Source organism: Prionailurus bengalensis, chromosome C2, assembly GCF_016509475.1.
Source record: "Prionailurus bengalensis isolate Pbe53 chromosome C2, Fcat_Pben_1.1_paternal_pri, whole genome shotgun sequence".
NCBI lineage: Eukaryota > Metazoa > Chordata > Mammalia > Carnivora > Felidae > Prionailurus > Prionailurus bengalensis.
Genome location: NC_057350.1, coordinates 60582042 through 60607030, shown reverse-complemented (window position 1 = coordinate 60607030; position 24989 = coordinate 60582042). Strand labels below are relative to the sequence as shown.

At 39.3% G+C, this 24989-nt stretch overlaps 1 protein-coding gene across 1 annotated transcript in view; it reads right to left on the bottom strand.

The window, feature by feature from the left end:
- GRAMD1C (GRAM domain containing 1C) overlaps nt 1-14907 on the bottom strand; it is a 103826-nt gene extending 88919 nt beyond the window's left edge. The window contains exons 1-2 of the mRNA XM_043594211.1: nt 14808-14907; nt 9049-9198 (exon numbers count right to left, since the gene is read on the bottom strand). Of these exons, the coding sequence (XP_043450146.1) occupies nt 9049-9198; nt 14808-14834 (177 nt within the window). The 5' untranslated portion in view covers nt 14835-14907. The remainder of the gene's footprint in view (nt 1-9048; nt 9199-14807) is intronic.
- Between the last annotated feature and the right edge of the window lie 10082 nt (nt 14908-24989).

Below are 24989 nucleotides of genomic sequence, written 5' to 3'. Positions count from 1 at the left end.
TTTTTTCCCTAGGTGGTCTCATCCAATCTTTATAAATCTGTTTTATTTTTTTAATGTTTTTTAAGGTTTATTTATTTTCAGAGAGAGAAAGCATTGGTTGGAGAAGGGCAGAGAGCGCAGGAGAGAGAGAATCCCAAGCAGGCTCTGCACTGACAGTGCAGATGCGGGCTCGAACTCAGGAACCATGAGATCATGACCTGAGCAGTCAGATGCTTAACCAACTGAGCCACCCAGGCACTCCAAAAATCTGTCTTTAAATACCATCCATACTCAAAGTCTTCAAAATTTATTTCCTGCTTCAATCTCTCTCCTACGATTCATGTCATAAATCCAATTGTCTACTAGACTTTTCTACTTATATATCAAATATGCATCTCCAACTTCATTTTCCCAACTCCCAAAACTACTTCTTCCCCCTGCTATCTGCATCTTTCTCTTCTCCTAAGCGATGCTTCCATGCACCCGTTGCACTGATCAAAAACCTAGAAATTATTATCCTTGATCTTTTCTTCTTCTTCACTCACGGTATCTGACTCCATAAGGAAACTGTCAAACAAGCCAATCTTATTCCCGACTCTTGCCTTCCCACAGAACCCCACTTCCATTTTCCTTTCTTCGCATGGTTCATCAGTATTCTTTCTTTGTCCCTCATAGGGCTCTCTCAAATGGCACCTCCTCAGAGAAGCTTTTCCAGACCATCTTGACTGAAAATGCTACTCCCTTCCATGTGATTCTCTACACCTTACATGCTTCTATTATCTTTGGAGCTTCTATCACTACCTGACATAATATTACACATTTGCAGAGAGAGAGAGAGAGAGAGAGAGAGAGAGAGAGAGAGAGGCAAACCATTAAAGACCTTTAACTATAGAGAACAAACTGAGGGTTGCTGGAGGGAAGGTAGATAGGAACTTTGGCTAAATGGGTAATGGGTATTAAGGAGGGCACTTGTGATGAGCACTGGGTGTTCTATGTAAATGATGAATTACTAAATTCTATTCCTGAAACCAATATTACACAATATGTTAACTAGAATTTAAATAAAAACTTGAAACAAAAAAATATTATACATTTGCTCAGGTGTATACTATCCACCTCCCAGTCAGCGCTAGAATGGCAGAGACACCACCGAGTTCACTTAGAATAGGCTGGTGCATAGATGACACTCAAATGAATTATTAAGACTATTCCTGGAGGCCTGGCTGCCTCAGTCAGAAGAACATGCGACTCTTGATTTTGGGGTTATTAGTTCAAGCCCCATGTTGGGTGCAGAGTTTAATAAAAAATAATAATAAATACACTTTAAAAAAGACTTCTCCTACCTTAATTGATGTACATCTACCTTTGTCACTTATATGATAATAATTTCTCTGCTCATATATTCTTTTCATTTACCGTGTGAGAGACTCACCGTACCTCCTGATTCTGACATCTTTCATCAATAGTAGAACATTTTCAGCTATATTCTTTTTGAATGTTGCCTTTATGTTGATCTTCTGAAACTTCTAATGGAATCATAATGGACTCCTCTACTTTTCTCCTTATATCTCGAGCCATTCTCTTTAAAATTTTCTATCTTTATCTCTCAGTGGTACAGTGTGAATAACTTCCTCATATATATCCTTCAATTTGCTGACTTTCTCTTTATCTGGTATTTCCCACATCCACTGAATTTTTAAATTATTATTTCAATAACCATATTTTTCATTTCCAGAAGTTGAATTTGGTTGTTTTCCAAATCTGCCCAGTGTTTTTAAGAATGTCTTATCCAGGGGCACCTGGGTAGCTCAGTTGGTTAAGTGACCAACTCTTGATTTCAGCTCAGGTCATGATCTCATGGTTCGTGGGACTGAGCCCACGAACAGCGCCCTCTGTCAGTGCAGACCCTGCTTGAGATTCTCTCTTTCCTCTCTCTCTGTCCCTCCCCCAACTCATGTGCATGTGCACACACACACACACTCTCTCTCAAAACAAACAAACAAACAAACAAACAAACAAACAAACAAACAAACAAACATAGTAAAAAAGAATGTCTTGGGGTGCCTGGGTGGCTCAGTCGGTTAAGCGTCCAACTTCGGCTCAGGTCACGATCTCGCGGTATGTGAGTTCGAGCCTCGCGTCGGGCTCTGTGCTGACTGCTCAGAGCCTGGAGCCTGTTTTGGATTCTGTGTCTCCCTCTCTCTCTGACCCTCCCCCATTCATGCTCTGTCTCTCTCTGTCTCAAAAATAAACGTTAAAAATTTTTTTTAAAAAAATGTCTTACCCACTTATTGCATGCTTAATTTCTTCTATTAAGTCTTAAATAATATCAAATAATGATTTTATAGTCTTTACCTAGTAGTTCTATCCAAAATTTTGAAGCAACTAATATGCTATTCATTGAATATCCTTCTGCTCACTCATAAAGTATTAAATTCAGGTCCCAAAACCTCATGAAAGATCAACTATAGTTGTGTACTCTCAAGAATATTTCCCTCCCCTACCACCCCAAGCCCAAGTTTAGACAAATAAGCTTCCTTGTCTTCAAATGGGAAGATGTAGGTGGATTTTTTCTTAGCCTACCTTTCACAGAATGTATAACTCTTCAAGAGTCATGGCTTTATAAGGAGTTCTCCGTTCTAATTCATGCAAGTCCAAGACATGTCTTCTATCCCAGTGTAGCCATTAAAGTTTTTGTTACAGAGACTAATAAACTCCCCAGGGCTGCCTCAACATTAGCTCATGTGCTTACAACTCTGATAATCAGTTCCCTCTTCTTTTTTAGCCCTCGGGTAGTTCCCTTGCTATTCCCTGAGCCCAGACATTCAATTTATAAACATGTTTGTAACATTTCATACAGCATTTCTAGGTACTTTGTAACAGAGGAGTTTTTAAGTTAAATGGTCCTCTTTCCCAGCCTAAATGTCCATCAACTGATGAATGGATAAAGAAATTGTGGTTTATATACACAATGGAGTACTATGTGGCAATGAGAAAGAATGAAATATGGCCCTTTGTAGCAATGTGGATGGAACTGGAGAGTGTTATGCTAAGTGAAATAAGCCATACAGAGAAAGACAGATACCATATGTGTTCACTCTTATGTGGATCCTGAGAAACTTAACAGGAACCCATGGGGGAGGGGAAGGGAAAAAAAAAAGAGGTTACAGTTGGAGACAGCCAAAGTATAAGAGACTCTTAAAAACTAAGAACAAACTGAGGGCTGATGGGGGGTGGGAGGGAAGGGAGGGTGGGTGATGGGTATTGAGGAGGGCACCTGTTGGGACGAGCACTGGGTGTTGTATGGAAACTAATTTGACAATAAATTTCACATATTAAAAAAAAAAAAGGTCCTCTTTCCATATTGCCAGAAATGTTAGTTCCTATTCCTTTATAATTAAGTCTAAAATTAATAACATATCTAGATTTTCAAACAAAATCTATAATTGAATATTAATGAATAAAATATTTTCAAATCCAACAGAAACTAGAAAATAAGTTCATTCTTTTTTATCAGCTACAAAAGTCAGTGTCTAAAATATCCTTTTTACCTTGAATAAATTCAAGATATTCTGTGTGGAGGACAACGTCTGATTACAGAAAACACCTTTTCTAAAGTTGCCAAAGTACGTTTCAAACATACTAATTAATCCTCTTGGGTTTTGTTTTTATTGTTATTTAACATTATAACATTAATTAATCCTCATGGTGTACCTAATTCTAAATCATGTTTGTGGTAAGTTGTATCCAATAAAAAAGCTTACTTGTGAATAACATGACTATGATCATGCTATAAGTCAATGATAAAGTACAGAGTCAAGACTTATGATTTCTTGTATAATTAGGAAAAAGTTTATTATGATCTAAAAAATTTCAACTCTAAATATTTTCTACCAAAACATAAGTAGAGTAGTTATTATTTGTACATATATAATGTTTCAAAATCTACACTTGTTTTATCCTTGAAATGTTTTAGAACAAAAATATTTTTAAAATGACAAATTTAAACTCTAACCTCTTTTAAACATCTCCTATTCTTTCTTTTTTTCCCTGTCTCCCTTCCAGATTCAAAGATCTGAGGAATATGAGATTTCATATCTTCTTTATTCTATGTATATTTGCCAAGATTTTCAAATATACACTCAAAGGAAAACACCCCTAAACAAATTTTAGTTACACAATTCAGAAAACTTTATAAATGCCTCCACTTTTAAAATACAATTATCAAGTAAATCATCTATTAAAGAAATAATTATATACAAATGACAAATATTTTTAAAGAGAAATTTAATATTAATGAAATATCAACATAAAAAGGAATGCCTAAAATTAAGTACCTTATCCAAAGCACTATTATTTCTATTAGAAAGCCCAGGTAAGGAGTGCCTGGGTGGCTCAGTTGGTTAGGCATCTGACTTCGGCCTAGGTCATGATCTCACCTTTCCAGAGTTCGAGCCCCATGTTGGGTTCTGTGCTGACAGCTCAGAGCCTGGAGCCTGTTTCAGATTATGTGTCTTTCTCTCTCTCTCTGCCCCTCCCCCACTCACACTCTGTCTCCCTCTCTCTCTCTCTCTCAAAAATAAACATTAAAAAAAAAAAAAGTCCAGATAAGTATGTCATTTCCTAAACATAAGCAACAGAAAATCTCAAATGCTTTTTTCTACTTTCAAAAGTTACTAGCTCAACATCATGAAGAGAAGTTACATTAAGTAAATGCATCTTCTGCAGACCTCTGAATGCTTTTCCTCTGGAACATTAATCTACCTGGAATCATCATTTTAGTCAGGAAAAAAAAAGTGGTTTTTTTGTTTGGTTGGTTGGATGTGGGGTTTTTTGCGGTATATTTTTACTAACAGTTAAAGGGCAAAAGGATAAATATTTGTTTGCCATTAAGTTTATTTCAAGTTTATTCTCTTCCTTTCCACATAATTATTGTTATACTGGGACTTAAAAGTTATTAATAAAACTAATTTCTCACACAGTAGGATTAAACATTTTCATTTTTAAATATAAAAGAAAATAAATATAACCATTAAGATTCCTATCTTTAAATTATGGGATTGAAATAGAATATCCACAGCTATTGATCTCACTGTCCAGTGCTATGGTAATTTGACCAAACTTCTTTAAAGTCCTACTGTCAGCTGCTAACTACCCTAGAAGTAAAATAAGTCAATAAAACTGAAAAAATAAAGCGCTACTGTCAGAAAGACAATCACTAGCCAATTTGTCAAGCAGCACAAGATTAAATGCATAGAGTCTAGAAGAAACCAGCCTCAGCAATGACAAAAAAACTTAAACTTTGTTTCACTGTCTTGTATCCTTTTGCGAAGTTTTCACAATTTTTTATTTGGGGGGAATCATCAAAATATCTTTTCCAATATTACAAATAGCAGGTCCTCTCTCTTCTCTAGCACTTTTCACCCCTTTCTACCACTCTTAAGGAAAGGTGTTCCACATGTAACATACTCCCACTATATATGCCCAGAGTTTTTTATGACTGATACACAGCTGCCAGAAATGTAAATTATGAGCACTTGCTAGCCAAACACCTCCTCCACCTTTTTCCCTATTGATTCAAGACACACTAATGTTGCAATACCAAGGCCCGATCTCTCATTTTAGAAATGAGGCGCCTGACAGGTTGAACAACATAGTCAAGAGTACCACACAGTGAAATCACCAGGCACAGAGCGTACGTACTCTATCCCAAATTTTTTGTTCCTAATCTCCAATTCATTAAATGATACCATGATTCCCTGTAGATTCACTATTGTGGAACAACTGAGTTAGCCAGGCCAAAATATATGAGTTAATCGACACTAGTGAATTTTTCAGGTCCTGGGAGCTTAACTCTTCAAATAACAAAACTTTAAAAAGTTATCAGTTCTTGGGGCACCTGGGTGATTCATTTGGCTAAGTGTCCAACTTCGGCTCAAGTCATGATCTCATGGCTCGTGAGTTCAAGCCCCACATCTGTGCTGACGGCTCAGAGCCTGGAGCCTGCTTCAGATTCTGTGTCTCCCTCTCTCTCTGCTCCTTCCCCATTCATGCTCTGTCTGTCCCTCAAAAATAAATAAACATTACAAAAAAATGTTTTTCATTCCTCAAAACAAAGTGCTTGTAATTAGCATATAGACCTAAACTGAGACAAAGTAGACTTTCAACACTCTAAACAAGTGCTTCTCAAACTTGAATGCTCATACAAATCTCCAAGAATTCTTGTGAAATAAAGACTCTAATTCAATAGGTCTGAGATTGGGCCCAAGACTCTGCATTTCTTATCAGCAGACAGGTGAAGCCAAATCTGTTGGCCCCACATACTACAGTTTGAGTAGCAAAGGTCTAGAACACATACCTCTTTTCTTCCTCTCTCCTATTTCTAAATCCTCATTCCCCTGCTTGTTCCTTTTTTAGCTTTACCCTTCTTCTTAGGTTAAGTCTGCAAAGAATAACCACAGTGACTATTTAGTCCTGTAGATAGCCCTTGGAATTATAAAGGTTTTCCAATCCATAACAAAGCTACATGATCATAGTGCAGAAGGGCCAAAACACTACAGTAGTCATAAACTGTCTCTGAATGAAACCAAGAATAATATAATCAATATAGATGACATGATTTTCAGGAAGTATAATTATTTGGTATATTTGTTAGCAATTAACATTTTCCTTCAGATATGGTTTTAAAAAACTTAAGTTTCTTAATAGGATCAGAAACTTATTCATGTTAAGATTCAATAACATTCACCGGACTTCAAGCTGTATTACAAAGCTGTAATCATCAAGACAGTATGGTACTGACACAAGAACAGACACTCAGATCAATGGAACAGAATAGAGAGAACCCAGAAATGGACCCACAAACGTATGGCCAACTAATCTTTGACAAAGCAGGAAAGAATATCCAATGGAATAAGGACAGTCTCTTCAGCAAGTGGTGCTGGGAAAACTGGACAGTGACAGGCAGAAAAATGAACCTGGACCACTTTCTTACACCATACACAAAAATAAACTCAAAATGGATGAAAGACCTAAATGTAAGACAGGAAGCCTTCAAAACCCTCCAGAAGAAAGCAGGCAAAAACCTCTCTGACCTTGGCCATAGTAACTTCTTTCTCAACACGTCTCTGGAGGCAAGGGAAACAAAAGTAAAAATGAACTATTGGGACCTCCTCAAAATAAAAAGCTTCTGCACAGCGAAGGAAACAATCAGCAAAACTAAAAGGCAACTGACAGAATGGGAGAAGAATATGTTATTTGCAAACAACATATCAGGTAAAGGGTTAGTAACCAAAATCTGTAAAGAACTTACCAAACCCAACACCCAAAAAAACAAATAATCCAGTGAAGAAGTGGGCAAAAGACATGAATACACACTTCTCCAAAGAAGACATCCAGATGGCCAACCGACACATGAAAAAATGCTCAACATCACTCATCATCAGGGAAGTACAAATCAAAACCACAATGAGATACCACCTCACACTTGTCAGAATGGCTAACATTAACAACTCAGGCAACAACAGATGTTGGCAAGGATGCGGAGAAAGAGGATCTCTTTTGCACTGCTGGTGGGAATGCAAACTGGTGCAGTCACTCTGGAAAACAGTATGGAGGTTCCTCAAAAAACTAAAAATAGAACTACCCTACGACCCAGTAACTGCACTACTAGGTATTTATCCAAGGGATACAGGTATGCTGTTTCGAAGGGGCACACCCCCCCCCAATGTTTATAGCAGCACTATCAATAATAGCCAAAGTATGGAAACAGCCCAAATGTCCATCAATGGATGAATGGATAAATATGTGGTATATATATATAATGGAATATTACTCGGCAATCAAAAAGAATGAAATCTTGCCATTTGCAACTATGTGGATGGAACTAGAGGGTATTACGCTAAGCAAAATTAGTCAAAGAAAGACAAATATCATACGACTTCACTCATATGAGGACTATAAGACACAGAACAGATGAACACAAGGGAAGGGAAGCAAAAATAATATAAAAACAGGGAGGGGAAAAACATAAGAGACTCTTAAATATGGAGAACAGAGGGTTACTGGAGGGGTTGTGGGAAGGGGGATGGGATAAATGGGTTAGGGGCATTAGGGAATCTACCCTTGAAATCATTGTTGTACTATATGCTAACTAACTTGGATGTAAATTATAAAAAAAAGATTCAATAACTGAGCTGCTAATAATGAAGAGAATAATGGTACTTGTACTAATCCTTATAACCTATTAATATTATTTCTTTTTTAGGCTACTGTAAAACTACAAGAAATTCTGCTACCAAGTATACCTAAGAGTCAAGAGAGCAGCTTTCTAATGACTTAATATTTGAAGTACATATGTCTCATAATCTTCTATAAATTTCAGTTATAGTTGTAGTATACAGGATTCTGTCAAATATCTTATAACTCTGACAGGAATTGGTAGATTTGGAATGAGTCCTTTAAGATAATAAATGCTAGCATTCATATGGCAATAGAAATGTTGTTCCTACCAAAAGACACTATACACCTAATCATGAGTCTCAAAGCAGAAGTCTCATTTTACAATGGGGAAACTTGACCCACATCCCAGTTCTGCAACTAAGTACAGTGCAAAGAGAATATGAAACTCCTAACTTTAAAACTTACCTTGTAATTACTATATTCTACAGGTCAAACATTGTTAAACTTCCTTTTAGGTATCAAAACTAATTCTTTAAATCAAAGTTATGTAAAATAGCTGGTTTCTCAGTAACATTTAGAAACATGGTTTCTGCATAATATTAGTCTCTTGCAATATAGTGAACAACAACGTAGGTAGAATCCAATTCTGTGTTGTAGTTTTCTCCCAGGAAAACTGAAGCAGATAATTCCACTCCATCAAACCAGACAACAGTGCATTCTAGTGGCCAAAGAAGAGCATAATCAGAAATGTCTCGGACTCTGGTAAAACTTAACTGTCTAAAATCAAGAAGCTAATAAAATATTATAAACATTATATGAACTGCTATAAATTTAAAGAAAATTTGCATTTAAGATTAAAGTGAAAATATAAGAAAGAAAAAATATTACCCAAAAGCTCCAGTCCCCACTCCAGTTATGTAAATTTGGCCCCTGTTTTTTTGCTGACACTGTGTTATTCTCATCCGCAACTGGGTTAGGATTCTCCTCTAACTCTTCCTGTGGCTCAGGGGCAAAGCTTGAATCCCCTGCATTTATTGCCTGGAAACAAGTATCAACAATTTAAATTACTTATTGAGAAATGCTCATTTTAAAAATGAAAAGAGTTAATGTTCAAAATACACAAATTAACTTGAAAACAATATTTAAGCATTTAGGAAACAGTAATTAACATGTTTTTCTTCTACAGTTCATATATTTACACATGTGACAAATATTCTCCAACTACTACTACTCATTAGGTAGTTTAATTGGCACTGGGAATTCAAAAATGAATAAAAGGAAGTCCTTAGCTTCCAGAAGTTCACAGTCAGCTAGAGGAATAATTAAACAGTAAAAAATACCATGTAAGGGGGATGACAATTAGTTCAACCTCTTTGGAGAATAATTTGCAATGCCTGCTCTGGTCTAGAATGGGTATAAACTAAAACTCTGTGCACATGGAGTCAACAATGGTTATAGTACTAAGAAAGTGGAAACAAACTTACTAACCATAATTTGTGGGAAATTGGTAAATTAACTCTGATTTATACAAACAATGTAGTTAAAATCAATGAATCAGGCATTGACCCCCAATCTACGGAGCATTCTGGGGAAAGAGTACACTCTATGCAAGAGATGGACCCATTTGCGCAGTCACTCATGAAAGAGAGTCATTTTGGAGTAAAAAAGAGAGAGAGAGAAAAGAGCCGGGAGGAGGGAAGGGAGCAACCATTGTGAGAACACATGGCTCACCTGGACCCTTAAATACCTCTGTTGTTCCTGCTGTTGCCCTGCTGCCACTGGTACCTATGCCTCTATTGTAACAAAAATCCTGATCCTCCAGGTTACAGAGAAAAGCAGCCATGGAACCCATGTGGCACAGCAAAGGGGTAATTCAAACTCAGCTTCAGCTCAGGGTTGGTTTTTTTGTTTTTGTTTTTTAGCGTTTATTTATTTTTGAGAGAGAGAGAGAGAGAGAGAGGGACAGAGAGAGAGAGAGAGACAGAGCATGAGCAGGGGAGGGGCTGAGAGAGAGGGAGACACAGAATATGAAGCAGGCTCCAGGCTCTGAGCCATCAGCACAGATGTGGGGCTTGAACCCATGAGCTGTGAGATCATGACCTGAGCTGAAGTCAGACACTTAACTGACTGAGCCACCCAGGCGCCCCAAGCTCAGGGTTTTTAAACTCCACAAAGTAAACACATACCCCTAACCCTGGTAACACTGATTTGAGGCTCTCTGGAGGATGGAATTTATAAATATGAAATGATAGACAGGACTCCCTCCACTTGAAATATATTCACTCACCACCAAAAGAGAGAAAAACAATAAAGAAACAAACAAAGAAACAACAACAAAATAGAGAAGTCCACAATTTGGCCCAATTGGAAATCCAAAATTTACTAAAATAATTTATACAACAAAAGGTAAAGATTGGCTTTTATATCTTTATAGCACAGGTTTTTGAATTAACTTCAACATCTGCTGAAATGCCTTAAGTGGCAAGTTTTCATGACTTTAATCAATACTGGGCTCAAACTACACTTATACCTGGAGATCCCACTAAATTTAGGGAAATACTCAACATAAAATAAATAATAAATAGGTGTGTCTCACTTTAACCACCAGAACTTCTGTCTTGCTGAAATTCTTCCAGGTAATGGTATAGTACACATCACCCTAAAATATTCCATATTGGCAGTGGATGCTCTGACCCAACAATAAATTTAAACAGAGTCTTTGGAGCATACAAATGGCTTTTTAAAAAGCCATGGACCACTCCCTCAACCCCTAGCTAAAATAGTAAATACAACTCAACTCAATATAACATTAAACAGGACCTTTGAGGATTGGGATTTACTATAAAAGACCTAATTAGTGAAAGAGTGATTATCTCTATGGTTTCTCCATTTAACAGCCCAACATGGCCTATTAAAGTTGGAAAAATGAATGGTGCCTCACAGTTGATGACTGCGCCCTTGATGCTGTGTTCCTTCCCATGAAGGCCCCTTTACCACATACTATTGAAATTACTGACTCTATCCAATCAGAAACTGGTAAATATATGTTATAATAGGGGCGCCTGGGTGGCTCAGTCGGTTAAACATCCGACTTCAGCTCAGGTCATGATCTCAAGGTTTGTGGCTTCAAGCTGCCCATTGGCCTCTGTGCTGTCAGCTCAGAGCCCGGAGCCTGTTTCAGATTCTGTGTCTCCCTCTCTCTCTGACCCTTCCCTGTTCATGCTCTGTCTCTCTCTGTCTCAAAAATAAATATATATATATGTTATATATATATATATATATATATATATATATATATATATATAACATATATATATATGCTATAATAAATTTGGCTAATATTCTGTTCAGTGTCTCTTTCAATAAGCTCTCAGTCACATTTTGCCTTCATCTCTAGTGGGACACAATATACCTTTACATAGCTAGGCACAGCATACCTCAAAGGCTTGCCCTTACATGCAACTTTTACAGGCAATATTGTAATTGTAATTATTTTGCTCCAGGAGCACAGGTATGACATTACATTGCTTACATCCTCCTCTGAAGACACTCTTTTGACATACCCATTCAAATATGCACAAAAGAGCTCACGAAAAGGGGATGGACCATTGCCCCAAACACAGCATTAAGGTCTGCCACCTTAAATTCCTGAAAACCATTTGGTACTCCAAGGGTCACTCCATCCCTGACAATGTCAAGAAATTACTATTGACCCTCTTAGCACCCATAACACTAAAATAAGCCCAACATTTATTAGGCATTTTGGGCATCTAGAGAAATATATTCCTCATTTACAAATTTTACTTAAGTCTGTTTACACTATTACTTGCAAATCAGTCATGCTGAATGAGGATCCTTCCCAGAAAGACTCTAATATTTGTCAAAATAATAACAGACACTTCCATTAGTACTATTCCCCTCTCCCCCAAACACACACACACACACACACACACACACACACACACACAGAACTCTTCATTACAGAGACTTTAGCAGCTTCTTTCCATGACTCTTGGAGTCTCTCAACCACCCATGGTGTCTATAAGTTGTCTATAGGCTTCTAATGCAAGAAACTATCCCCCACTCCCCACGTTACACACCATTAGAGCAGCAGTCACTGACAGCATACTGGACTCTTCTGGAAATAGAGGCTCTACAAACCCTGAGCCTGTGACCCTCCATTCTCAGACCTTCTTAGGTCTTAGAAGCAACACCTTGCAAGCTCAGCACAACTACCAAGGCCTCCTTGCTATGGGATAAAACCAAATCTGAGCCCCCTGGCATATCTTACCCGCACGAGGGCATGCCCTCCCCTGTCCTCATTCTTTTGTCAGATGTCATGGTGCTAGAAAAGGCCATCACTCTTCTGAACCCCTTGTTAACCTGAAGAGTGACTTGGGTTCAAATGAGTGAACAGCAGTTGGAGTCTGTACACTCTAAATTCCCATTTGAAGTTTGACAGACAAACCTACTGTCAGTGAACAGCATCACCACCATTACACATGATGGAGCTCTCTGGATATCTACTGCTTTTCATCCCTTAACCAAGATGTCCCTGATAAAGGTAAGGACCCAAGGGTCAGCACAACTGGCTGAACTTCCCATAGTCATCTTAACACTGGATGCTCTGGCCAACAGTTGGCTCCATCTGCACATTTTTACAGACTCTTGGGGCACTGCCTCAGAGCTGCACCCCTTGGGATAAAGCACTCTAGAAATCTCTTGTTTCACAGATACTCATAATACAAATCAAGATCACCATGTCTTGGGGCACCTGGGTGGCTCAGTCAGTTAAGGGTCCAACTCTTGATTTCTATTCAGGTCATGATCTCACAGTTTGTGAGATGGAGCCCGAAACTGGGTTCTGCACTGACAGCGTAGAAGCTGCTTGGGATTCTCTCCCTCTCTCTCTGCCCCTCCCCTGCTCACGTGTACGTTCTTTCTCTAAATAAATAAATAAATAAATAAATAAATTTTTTTTCAAAAAAAGATCACTCGTGTCTCTATATATACTAAACCCATAATAAAAGACCTCACCAAGATACTCCTTATGCCTGTTAGAGTTCCAGAAGATTACTAATAGAGACCAAGGCACTCATTTTATTTCTCAAAACACACTGTTGTGCTCTTGAACAAGGCATTCCAGGGAACTTTCATTTTCCTTACTGGGCACAGACTGGAGACCTAGTAGACAGCCATGATGGCTTACCTACACTAATTCAAATTCAACTAAATGAAAAATGGTACATTTCAGTCATTAACCCAACATCTGGGTGAACTGTGATAAGGAGTCTCATTCAATTTTTTAATGTTTGCCTGCTGACAGATTTTAAGCCTCACCCGTCCTTTTTCCTCTTCTGTCCCCCATATGGGCAAGTGGGTGAGAAAGTCTGGGTGCTCTCACCTTTGGTGTGGGTGAGAGAGTCAAACCAAGCAAGCCCCAGTCCACACACAGGAACCCTTACCCTGACCCCACCAGGGTAAAAACCTGGATTAAACTTCCTTTCCTTGTCTTTTAAATCATTTAGGATCTGCTTGAGAAGCCTGACCTACTTCTACTTTTTCATTACGCATTTAATAAGCCATTGTATATATAAGTAATAAGCCTTCTCATATATTCATGGTGCATGTGTGGCATAATTCTACATCCAAATCAAATTGAAAGGGTAGGGGTTCATTCTGACTTTGTAGAGTGGCTACAACAGAATCCTATCTCTCTAACTTACTAGTTGTGTGGTCTTTGCCAGTCAATTTCTCTAAATCTGTTTTCTCCACTCTACAGTAGGGGTAATAACTCTCGGTAGTCTAAACTATAAACTCATTGAGAACAGGAATCATGTGTCTGTTGCTCACCATCTTATCCCAACACCAGTGCCAGGGACAGAGAATAAAATAACTGATTGGGTTCATTAATATGTATCATGACTATTTCATAAGTAATGTTTCTGAGGCTCAGTTGAAATAGTACATTCACTTGTTCATTCAACAATTATTCGAATGTCTACCATTTTGTAACCTGTAAAACGCTACTCAAATAAAAGGTATCGCACTGATTGCAATTCTCTAAAATATATACACCCAACCAACGTAAAAGAAATGAGCGTAGTGTTCATAAATGCAGGTAGCCCTGGAACAAAAGTAGGCTTTCACCCAGAAGGTTAATCAGCAAGATCTTCCGTTTATCAAATAAGACAGTGAGCAAAGAACAAAACTAGTTGGAACCAAAAGCTTGGTTGACAGCACAGTTATTTACGCTAGAGTCCTGAGCCCTTTATTCAAGAGCTGATAGTTTAGGGAGGCGGGTGAGACTGGATCAACGTGATGTCGGGTCAGAATCACGACAACGGAACGTGAGTCGGTGGGGCCTGAGGCTGAGACATCTGGACTAGGACATTTCGGGACCAAATTCCTGCTCTCCACGCCCACAGAGAAGCAGACTTTCCACCATCGCCCCGAGGGGAAGGCTCGCAGGAAGCACTCGAAACCGTTTCCTTGGTAACAACTTTCCAAATTACTCCAAAGAGCACGGAGAAAACGGAAGGGAGGAATTAATTATCATAATCTGAGAAGGTTCAAACAACTATCGTGAAGAAAACTGCCGGGTGCAGCCACCGCTTGGGAAGCCGCCCCAGCGAAGAGCCGCTTACCTGGCGAACAGTCAGAGCGCCCTCCATCGCGGCTCCTTGGGCCGCAGCGGAACCGCGCACGCGCGCCCCGCGTGGGGAGGGGGCGGCCCGGCGCGTGCCCCGCGACCACCCCCGGCGCGCGCTCAGGACTCTGGGCCACGCACGCCCCCACCGCGACCTCGGAGGGCTACCTGGGATGTAGCCGGCGCGCCTTGCGCCCTCTGGCGGCAGTCGCCTTTGGCTAACTAGTGAGAATGTAATGTTAATTTGTTAGCGCGCAGACCAGTCTTTTACTAGCATCAAGATAAGCCCCCTGTACTTACCTACCTCCCAGTACCTACCTCCCAACCTCAAACTCCTGTGCCTGTCGTGAAACGGCTTCCGGGCATTAGTCACTCCTCACAAAGTCCCTCCTCAACCTCTTTCACACAATACATACTCTGCCCCAGGGTGCGAAAAGGTGAATTGCATGGCAAAGTCTTGTTCCTTCAAATAAGGGCCTGAAGTTATAATTAATAGTTAAAAGCTATTGAGTGTTTTCACTCTTATGTGGATCCTGAGAAACTTAACAGAAACCCATGGAGGAGTAAAAGGAAAAAAAAAAAAAAAAAGAAAGAGGTTAGAGTGGGAGAGAGCCAAAGCATAAGAGATTCTTAAAAACTGAGAACAAACTGAGGGTTGATGGGGGTGGGAGGGAGGGGAGGGTGGGTGATGGGTATTGAGGAGGGCACCTTTGGGGATGAGCACTGGGTGTTGTATGGAAACCAATTTGACAATAAATTTCATATATTGAAAAATAAATAAATAAAATAAAATAAAATATTAAAAAAAAAATGTGACATGAGACGATAAAAAAAAAAAAAAAAAAAAAGCTATTGAGTGTTGGGACTCCTGAGCGGCTCTGGTCGGTTGAGCATCTGACTTCAGCTCTGGTCATGATCTCAGAGTTCATGAGTTCGAGCCCCACATCAGGATCTGTGCTAACAGCTCAGAACCTGGAACCTGCTTTGGATTCTGTGTCTCCCTCTCTCTCTGCCCCTCCCCCACTCACACGCATGCTCTCTCTCTCTCTCTCTCTCTCTCTCAAAAATAAATAAAACATTAAAAAAAAAAAAAAGCTGAGGCGCCTGGGTGGTGCAGTCGGTTAAGCGTCCGACTTCAGCCAGGTCACGATCTCGCGGTCTGTGAGTTCAAGCCCCGCGTCAGGCTCTGGGCTGATGGCTCGGAGCCTGGAGCCGGTTTCCGATTCTGTGTCTCCCTCTCTCTGCCCCTCCCCTTTCATGCTCTGTCTCTGTCCCAAAAATAAATAAAAACGTTGAAAAAAAAATTAAAAAAAAAAAAAAAAGCTATTGAGTGTTGCTGATCCTGGTTCCTTCCCCCCTCAAAATACAGCTATAAAAGACATTCTACAACAATTAAGGAAGACTGAATGTGAAATATATATTATTTATATGTATAAATATATTGATTAATATATTAAATATATTTATGAAATAAATATATTTCTTCCTTGTTACAGAATAAATAACGGTTTGTGGATAAAATTATTGATATTCGTTTATGGATAATTACTACTTGGTGGTTATGTTGGAGACGGTCTTTATTATTAGAAAATTCATGCTCAGGTATTTAGGAATGAGGTGTCGTGATGCCTACAACTTGATTTCAAATGCTTCAACAAATATAGATGCCACGGGCTGAATGTGGAGTCCTCCCCAAATTCATACGCTGACATATAATCCCCTTCTACCATTTGAGGACACTGTTTTTTATTAAACTTTTAAAAAAAATTTTTTTTCAACGTTTATTTATTTTTGGGACAGAGAGAGACAGAGCATGAACGGGGGAGGGGTAGAGAGAGAGGGAGACACAGAATCGGAAACAGGCTCCAGGCTCCGAGCCATCAGCCCAGAGCCTGACGCGGGGCTTGAACTCACAGACCGCGAGATCGTGACCTGGCTGAAGTCGGACGCTTAACCGACTGCGCCACCCAGGCGCCCCTGAGGACACTGTTAAGAAGACTGCAACTATGAATAGGGTGTGGGTTCTCACCAGACACAGAATCTGCAGGTGTCTTCATCCTGGACTTCCCAGACTTCAGAACTGTGAGAAATAAATCTTTGTTGTTTACAAGCCACCTAACCTCCCGCATTTTTTGTTCTAACCGCCTAAATAAACTAAGACAACAGATAAGGGGAAAGAGAACACAAAATAGCAAAATGTTAACAATTATTCCATCTATGTGGAGGGTACACCACTATTCAGTTATTCTTCTCCTGTTTCTGTATGTTTGAAAATAATCATAATGGAAAGTGGAAGAGGGAGAAAAAGTCAACTCCGCTTCCACAAAAAGTCAGATATTGAGTATCTTTTTTTTAAAAAGTATTATATGTTAAGGAACAATTACCTAATAAGATAATCAAGAAAGGATATATTCTTGTTTTTGTTCTGCAAAACTTAGCATAAACTGTGTTTTCCTTCAATGTTGTGTACAAGAATAGGCTGAAGAAAAAATGCCTATTATTTGAACCAGAAGCCATGCTAAGAATTCTACTTTGGATTGAAAGAATTTAATATTGCCAATATTTTTTTAATGGTACAAGATGAATGTGGTCATTATGTAAAGTATTTTAAAACTAATATTTAAATTTTTTTAACTTTGAAACAATTTCAAACTTACAGAAAAATTGCAAATATATTACAATAACCTTTTCCCTGAGCCATTTGAAAGTAAACTGTCAACAGTGTGCCCTATCAACTCTGAATATTTAGGTGAATATTTCTTGCATACAAGGACATTCTCCCAAACCATCATAATATGACCAACAAAATTGGGAAATTAACATCATATTACTACATTCTAATTCTCACATCACACTAAAGTTCAACCAATTGTCCCAGTAAGATCCTTCATAGTAAGAGAATATAGCCCCAAATCACATGTTATCATCTGTTGCCGTATCTCCTTCAATGTGCAATATTAAATGCCCCTTGCACAGGCTCCCTCCTCATCCATCCCACCCTAACCCCCTTGCCCAGCCATCATGGTCCCTGCATTCTGCATACACCCCTTTCCTACTCTGCTCAGGTTGTATAACCCCTCACAGTGCCACCCCCACTAAATTATTTAAATTTTTTGAAAAGGTGGAAAAAATGAAAATAATCTGATAAAGAAAGATCCTAAGGTTGGGCTAGGTGAATCACTATTCAGGTTTTAGACCAATTTTAAAAGGGTGACATTGTTTTTAAATAGAGATTTCAAAGTTGAGGAGATAAAGAGGAAACAGCAAAGACTGAGAAGGAATGGCCAATGAGGTAGATAGAGAACCTCACCCTGAAGTCAAATAAAGTATCTCAGGAGGATGAAAAAAATCAGAGATGTCAACCATTGCTAACAGGTCAAGTAGGATGAGAACAGAGAATAGTTCTATTATCGCTCTATATTTATCAATCTGGAGATCATTCGTTGACCTTGACAAGAACAATTTTGGTGGAGAGCAGATTCAAGAGAAAAGGAAAGGTTGTAGAAGGCAATATGTATAAACAACTACTTGGAAGAACTTTGCTGTAAATGAGGCAGTGAAATAGGACAGAGCTGGAGGGGAGATTTAGGGTCAAAGGAGAGTTTATTCTTCTGCTTTGTCTTTAAATTTTTGTGTTTTTTTTTTTATAAGATGGGAACAATAACAGCATATTTGAATACACATGGGAATGACCCAACAGACAGGTAAAATTTGTGGTTCAAGAGAGGCAGGGAGAGCTTCGGGAGTGAAGACCTTGAATAGATGGTGGGGTAGGCTCTACTATGTAAGTGGATGGGCTGGACTACAACGGGAACATGGACTGTTCATCCTTAGTATTGCGAAAGAATATATGGCACAGGTGCAGGTAAGTGAATAGATGTGACAAGATGAGTCTGTGCAAGTTCTCTTGTGACTGCTTCCCAGCAGCCCCTGACAGCCAGAAGATGGCCTGGTGCTCAGAGCAGAGGCCACGGTGGTCTGTTGAACATGAAAAACTACACATGTCACTGGTGTTTTTTAAAAGCCACTTTGCAAGCATGATAGAGCAAGGGCAAAGGAAGTCCACTCCATAATCAGGTGTAAGCAGACAAAAATGGGGACATGGTTCAAACCACAAAAATGGCCAAATATCCCCTTATGCTGGCTAATGTGAGTAACTGCTGCTTCTTTCTCATTCACGGCTTTCACTGCACTTTGTTCCTCCCACCTTCTACATAAGATTTATTAAGATACTCAACCATACAATTACTACAGCTTTTGTCAACATATAATCCTGGGGAAAGCCCCACTTCTTAACTCATCCTCCCAGAATCACCAAAAACAGAAACCCAAATCCTATAGTAAATCCTCTCTAACACCGTTTGACTGAGATGTCTTCATGATTCTCTATGGTGTACTTTCGCCTTTGTTGCAATGAGTCAATAAACCCAACATTGCGGTCTTTGGCTGAAGGGCATTGCTATTTCGCAGTGAACTAGAACACAAGGCTGAAAGTGATTTATGGAGGACAAGTTGTTGGAAGTTTGAGGAAAGGAAAAATTATGAGATACTTGGGACCATAGGAAAATAAATGGAATAACATATTAAGAAAACAGTAGGATTGCCGTAATACCAATGCCAAGCTGAGATTTGTGGCCATGTATTTAAAGTGAGATCACCCTGGGGTGCCTGGCTAGCTCAGTCAGTAGAGCGTGCAACTCTTTTTCTGGATCAATTTTTTTTTAATTTACATTCTACTTAGTCAATATAGTATAATATTGGTTTTAGGAGTAGAATTTAATGATTCATTACTTCTATAACACCCAGTGCTCATCACAACAAGTGCCCTCCTTAATGCCCATCACCCATTTTAGCTCATTCCCCCACTCACCTCCCCTCAGCAACCTTCAGTTTGTTCTCTATGGTTAAGAGTTTCTTGGGGCGCCTGGGTTAAGTGTCCAACTCTTGATTTTGGCTCAGGTTATGATCTCACAGTTTATGGGTTCAAACCCTGCTGGCAGCACAAAGCCTGCTTCTGATTCTCTCGCCCTCTCTCTCTGTCCCTCCCCCACTCTCTCTTTCTCAAAAATAAATAAAATAAACTTTAAAAGAGTCTCTTATGGTTTGCTTCCTCTTTTTTCCTTCCCCTATGTTCATCTGTTTTGTTTCTTAAATTCCACATATGAGTGAAATCATGGTATTTGTCTTTCACTGGCTTATTTTGCTTAGCATAATACACTCTAGCTCCATCCACGTTGTTGCAGATGGCAAGATTTCATTCTTTTTGTTGGCTAAGTAATATTCTAGTGTGTGTGTGTGTGTGTGTGTGTGTGTGTGTGTGTGTGTATACCACATCTTCTTTATCCATACATTAGTCGATGGACCCTTGGGCTCTTTCCATAATTTGGCTATTCTTTATAATGCTGCTATAAACATTGGGGTGCATGTGCTGGTTCTAAGTAGTATGTTTGTATCCTTTGGGTAAATACCTAGTAGTGCAATTGCTGGGTTGTAGGGTCGTTCTATTTTTCACTTTTTGAGAACCCTCCATACTGTTTTCCAGAGTGGCTGCACCAGTTTGCATACCCACCAACAGTGTAAGAGAGTTCCCCTTTCTTGAGTGTGCAACTCTTGATCTTGCAGTTGTGAGTTTGAGCCCCATGTTGGGTATAGAGATTACTTAAAAATAAAATCTTTTTAAAAAATAAAGTAAGTAAATAAAGTAAGATCATACTAACATATAAAGAGCTCCTGGAAATTAATACGGAAAGACTGATATGGAAATTGATCAACTAAAAAATTGATAAGGTATATGTCAGAAGTTCACAGAAAATGAAATACAAGTGCCTCTTTTTAAAGTGCTCATTTTTACTCAGAATTTTAAAAAATAGAAATAAAAACCACATGGAAATACTATTTTCACCTACAAGACTGACAAAAGTATAGTAGTTTAATAACACAATCTGTTTGTTGACAAGACTGTTGTTGACAAGTCTCATGGTGGGAGTGTAAGGTGATACAGCACTTGGCAATAGCTATAAATGTTACAAAATGCATACACTGTTGCAGCAATTTCATTTCTGGGTTTTTTTCCTATAGATTTATTTGCAGACATGCAAAATAATGTGCAAAGTTATTCACTGGAGAATTGTTTGCATTAGCAAAAAGTGGAAACAAATGTTCATCAATGAAAGCTTGGCTAAATAAACTATGTACATCCATCTATTGAAATTCTATGCTAGATTAAAAAAAAGAAGAAGAAGAATGAGGGGCACCTGGGTGGTGCAGCCGGTTAAGCATCCAACTTCAGCTCAAGTCATGACCTCATGGTTCCTGAGTTCAAGCCCTGTGTCAGGCTCTGTGCTGACAACTCAGAGACTAGAGCCTGTTTCAGATTCTGTCTCCATCTCTCTCTGCCCCTCCCCTGCTCACGCTCCTTCTCTCTCTCTCTCTCAAAAATAAATAAACATTTAAAAAAATAAATTAAATTTAAAAAAGAATGAGAGAGAATGACATCGACAAATAAGACAGAGTAGGAAACTCTGAAAGTTTGTACCTCCACAAAAGCAACAAATAAGTTAGCAAAAAAGGTCAGGACCTACTTATTTGGAACTCTGGAATCCAATCAAAAGCTTACAACAATCAGGGAATGCTTAATTAAGAAACAACAGCTGAGTCTCAGTAAGAGAGCTTTGTGGCATTTTAATTTACCCTGGTACCATCCCCCACTCCACAATAGCCCACATTCCTGGTACTAGCTCCTGGCATTGGAAGGAGTAGCACAGAACTTATTAAAGAATTGGAGTTGCTTGCTTTGACCTGTCTGGTGGCTCCCTGGTGGACCAGCTCAATGATCTGCCATCCCCTGCTCATGCTCTGACTCTCTCTGAAAAATAAATAAACATTAAAAAAATTTTTTTAAAGAAATATCAAGCTTCTAAAAGCCAAGGAAAGACTGAACTATTGCTCCATATTAAAGGAGAAGACATACGGCAATAAAATGCAGTGTGTGATCTTGAATTGGATCCTGAACCAGAATTATTTTTTTAATTGCCATAAAAGGACATTATTGGGACAACTGGAAAACTTTGAATAAAGTCTGCAGATTAGATGATAGTGTTTATTAAAATTAATTTCCATTTTTGATAATTATACTATGGTGAGAATGTCCTTGATTAGGGGAATATATTGCTGTCTATTCATTTAGGTTTAACTGATGTATTTAGGCTTAACTCACTCTCAAATGGTACAGAAAAAAATGCGCAGAGAGAAAGAATAAGCAAACAAATAAAGCAGACATGGAAATGTTAATAATTGGGGGATCTGAGTAAGGGTTTATGGGAAGCCTTCGTACCATTCCTCAACTTTCCTTATTTCATAGAATTAAAAACTATTATAAGCTGTCAAAATAAATAGAGTGAAACACACCTGCACAGGTGTGTGTTTTTCTGCAGGGGCACAAGCTTGAGCGCAGAAAGGGCTGAGTTGGATTTAATTAGAGTTGATTTTTACCACGTGAACATGCTAAAGCAAGAGAGGCGCAAGGGAGATGAATGTGCATGCAGGTGTGTGGGAGTAATGGCTGTCCTTAGAATCCAAACTGGGAAAGAGGCAAAGCAAAGGTTAGAAGTATGAAGGACAAATGAAAATTATTAGGATTAAAGGTTGGTAAATCTAGTTGGGGTTGAAAGATTGCTAGTAATTGCTACAGTTAAGAGTTCTTAGTTCTATGTAGGGGCACCTGGGTGGGTCAGTCAGTTGAGGGCCCGACTTCGGCTCAGGTCATGATCTCACGGTTTGTAAGTTGGAGCCTCGTGTCTGTGGTGATAGCTCAAAGCCTGGAGGCTGCTTCAGATTCTGTCTGTCTGTCTGTCTCTCTCTCTGCCCCTCCCCGCTCGTACTCTGTCTCTGTCTCTCTGTCTCTCTCTCTCAAAAATAAATAAAACATTAAAAAAAAAATTTTTAAGTTCTCAGTTCTATGTAAATGATAACATGACAGAAAGAGTCTCAGAATGTTTCTTATCTGGCAAAATTCATAGAAATTTGGATAAGTACATTAATTTTTTTTAAGTTTTTATATAAATTCCAAAAAGTTAGCATGTAGTGTAATACTAGTTTCAGGGGTGCAATGTAGTATTTCAACACTCCCATATAACACCTGTGTGTTCATCACAACAACGGATAAGTACATTAACCTTTTTAAAAGAAAAAAATTAGAGGTGATGAGTTGGAAAATTAGGAAGTGGTGCTTGTAATTGAGATTATGGATAAATTGCAATTATAATGATGAGTTCTCTTCTATGAGCCTTAGAGTGGGTGGCTGCCTAGAGTAGACAAGATGATGGGGGCAAGGTCACTGAACTAAGAAACCGGAGATTGGAGATATAATCTTAGTGGATATTGAAATCACCAAGTACTACGGTCTGAATGTGTCCCCCTCACCAAATTTGTATGTTGAATCAATCCTAACCCCAAAAGTGATGGTAGCAGGAAGTGGGGCCTTTGGGAGGCTCTCTGCTCTCATGAATGGAATTAGTGCTCTTATAAAAGAGACTCCAGGAAGCTCCTTGCTCCCCACCCCACCATGTAAGGACACAGAGAGAAGGTGCCAGCTATGAACCAGGAAGAGGATGTCACCAAAACACAACCATACTGGCACCTTCATCCTGGACTTCTCAGCCTCCAGAACTATGAGAAGTAAACTTCTTTTTTATAAGCCACCCAGTCTATGGTATTTTGTTAGAACAGCCCAAATGAACTACGCTACCAAGTATAAAAATAATTGCATAGAGGAAAGTGACCATGAGCAAAGAACAAAACTCTTCAATAAAAAAAGAAACATGAATGAGTCTGTAGACAATTACAATAAAGACAGGTAGTCTGTGGCATTCTTTTCTGACATAAAATTCAAAGCTAGGGTTTTAGGGAGGAGTAAAGGAGAAGAGACTGGAAGTAATAGAAGGAAAGAAGGCAATCACTTTTTCTCTGCAACCAGTCATGTTCCAGTTACTATGCTGCATGACACATGACCTAAGACCATAGTGGCTGAAAACAGCAATAATTATTCATTATCTTTCATGGTTTCTATGGGTCAAGGATTTGGGGACAGCTCAGTTGAACAGTTCTGGCTCATAGTCTCTCATGAGGTTGCCCTCATTAGCCATGTGGTGCTCCAGTCATCCATCAAAAGGCCTGGTTGAATCTGGAGGATCCATTTTGAAGGTGTCTCATTTACATGACCCGCAACCTGGAGCTGCCTGTTGGTTTGGGACCTCAGTTCCTCTCCACACATGCCTCTCCAAAAGGCTGCTTGAGCCCTCATGGTATGGCAGAACCTTTCCTCAGAGCATGTTGTTGCAAAAGACCAAGCTGAAAGTTGCAATGCCTTTTATGACCTAGCCTTGGGAGTTTCACACTGTCAGTTACACCACCTTCTATTGGGCTAAAGGGTCAGACCTGATCCACTGTGGGAGGTGACTATACAGGGCATGACTCCTGGGAGGCAGGATCGTTGGGGGCCTTCTAGGAGTGAAGCTCCCACAAGTGGTATGACAGTGTGGGACAGAAAACAGCCACCACTTGAGAAGGCTGTAGGGAAAGCAGTGTCCTCAGGGGGAAGTGAGATTTCAGTCACAGCAAAGTGAAGAGAAGTTCTAGAGAATATTCAGGAAAAAAAAAAAAAACCCAAACCTCTGAGAAATTAGAAGATAGGGAGTTTTGTTAATGTTTGATCTTGAATTCCACAGCATACCAAAAAGGAATTTGAAAGTTGGGGATGGGGGAGAGGGCAAGGGGTTCGATAGAGCTGCATGGTGACAAGAGTCTGGGGGTGGGGGGAGCTGGAAACCTTGGGTGTCTTGTACTGAGTGACGTAAATAAAATTGTAGGGCATAACAAGATTAGTCTTGATGGCTATATTAGTCTCCAGGGAAACAGAACCAATTTTATGCATATGTAACTAACTACACAATCTGCCTTCTGCAGGCTGAAGATCCAGGAAAGCCTGTGGTACAGTTCTGAGAATCTGAGAGCCAACTGTTCTAAAGTTCCGGCCCAAGAGGAGGAGAAGATTGATGATGTCTCAGCTCAAGCAGTCAGGCACAGAAAGCAAATTCTCCCTTCCTCTAACTTTTGTTCTATTCAGGAGCTCAACAGATTGGATGGATGATGCCCACCCACTTTAAGGAGGGCAAACTGCTTT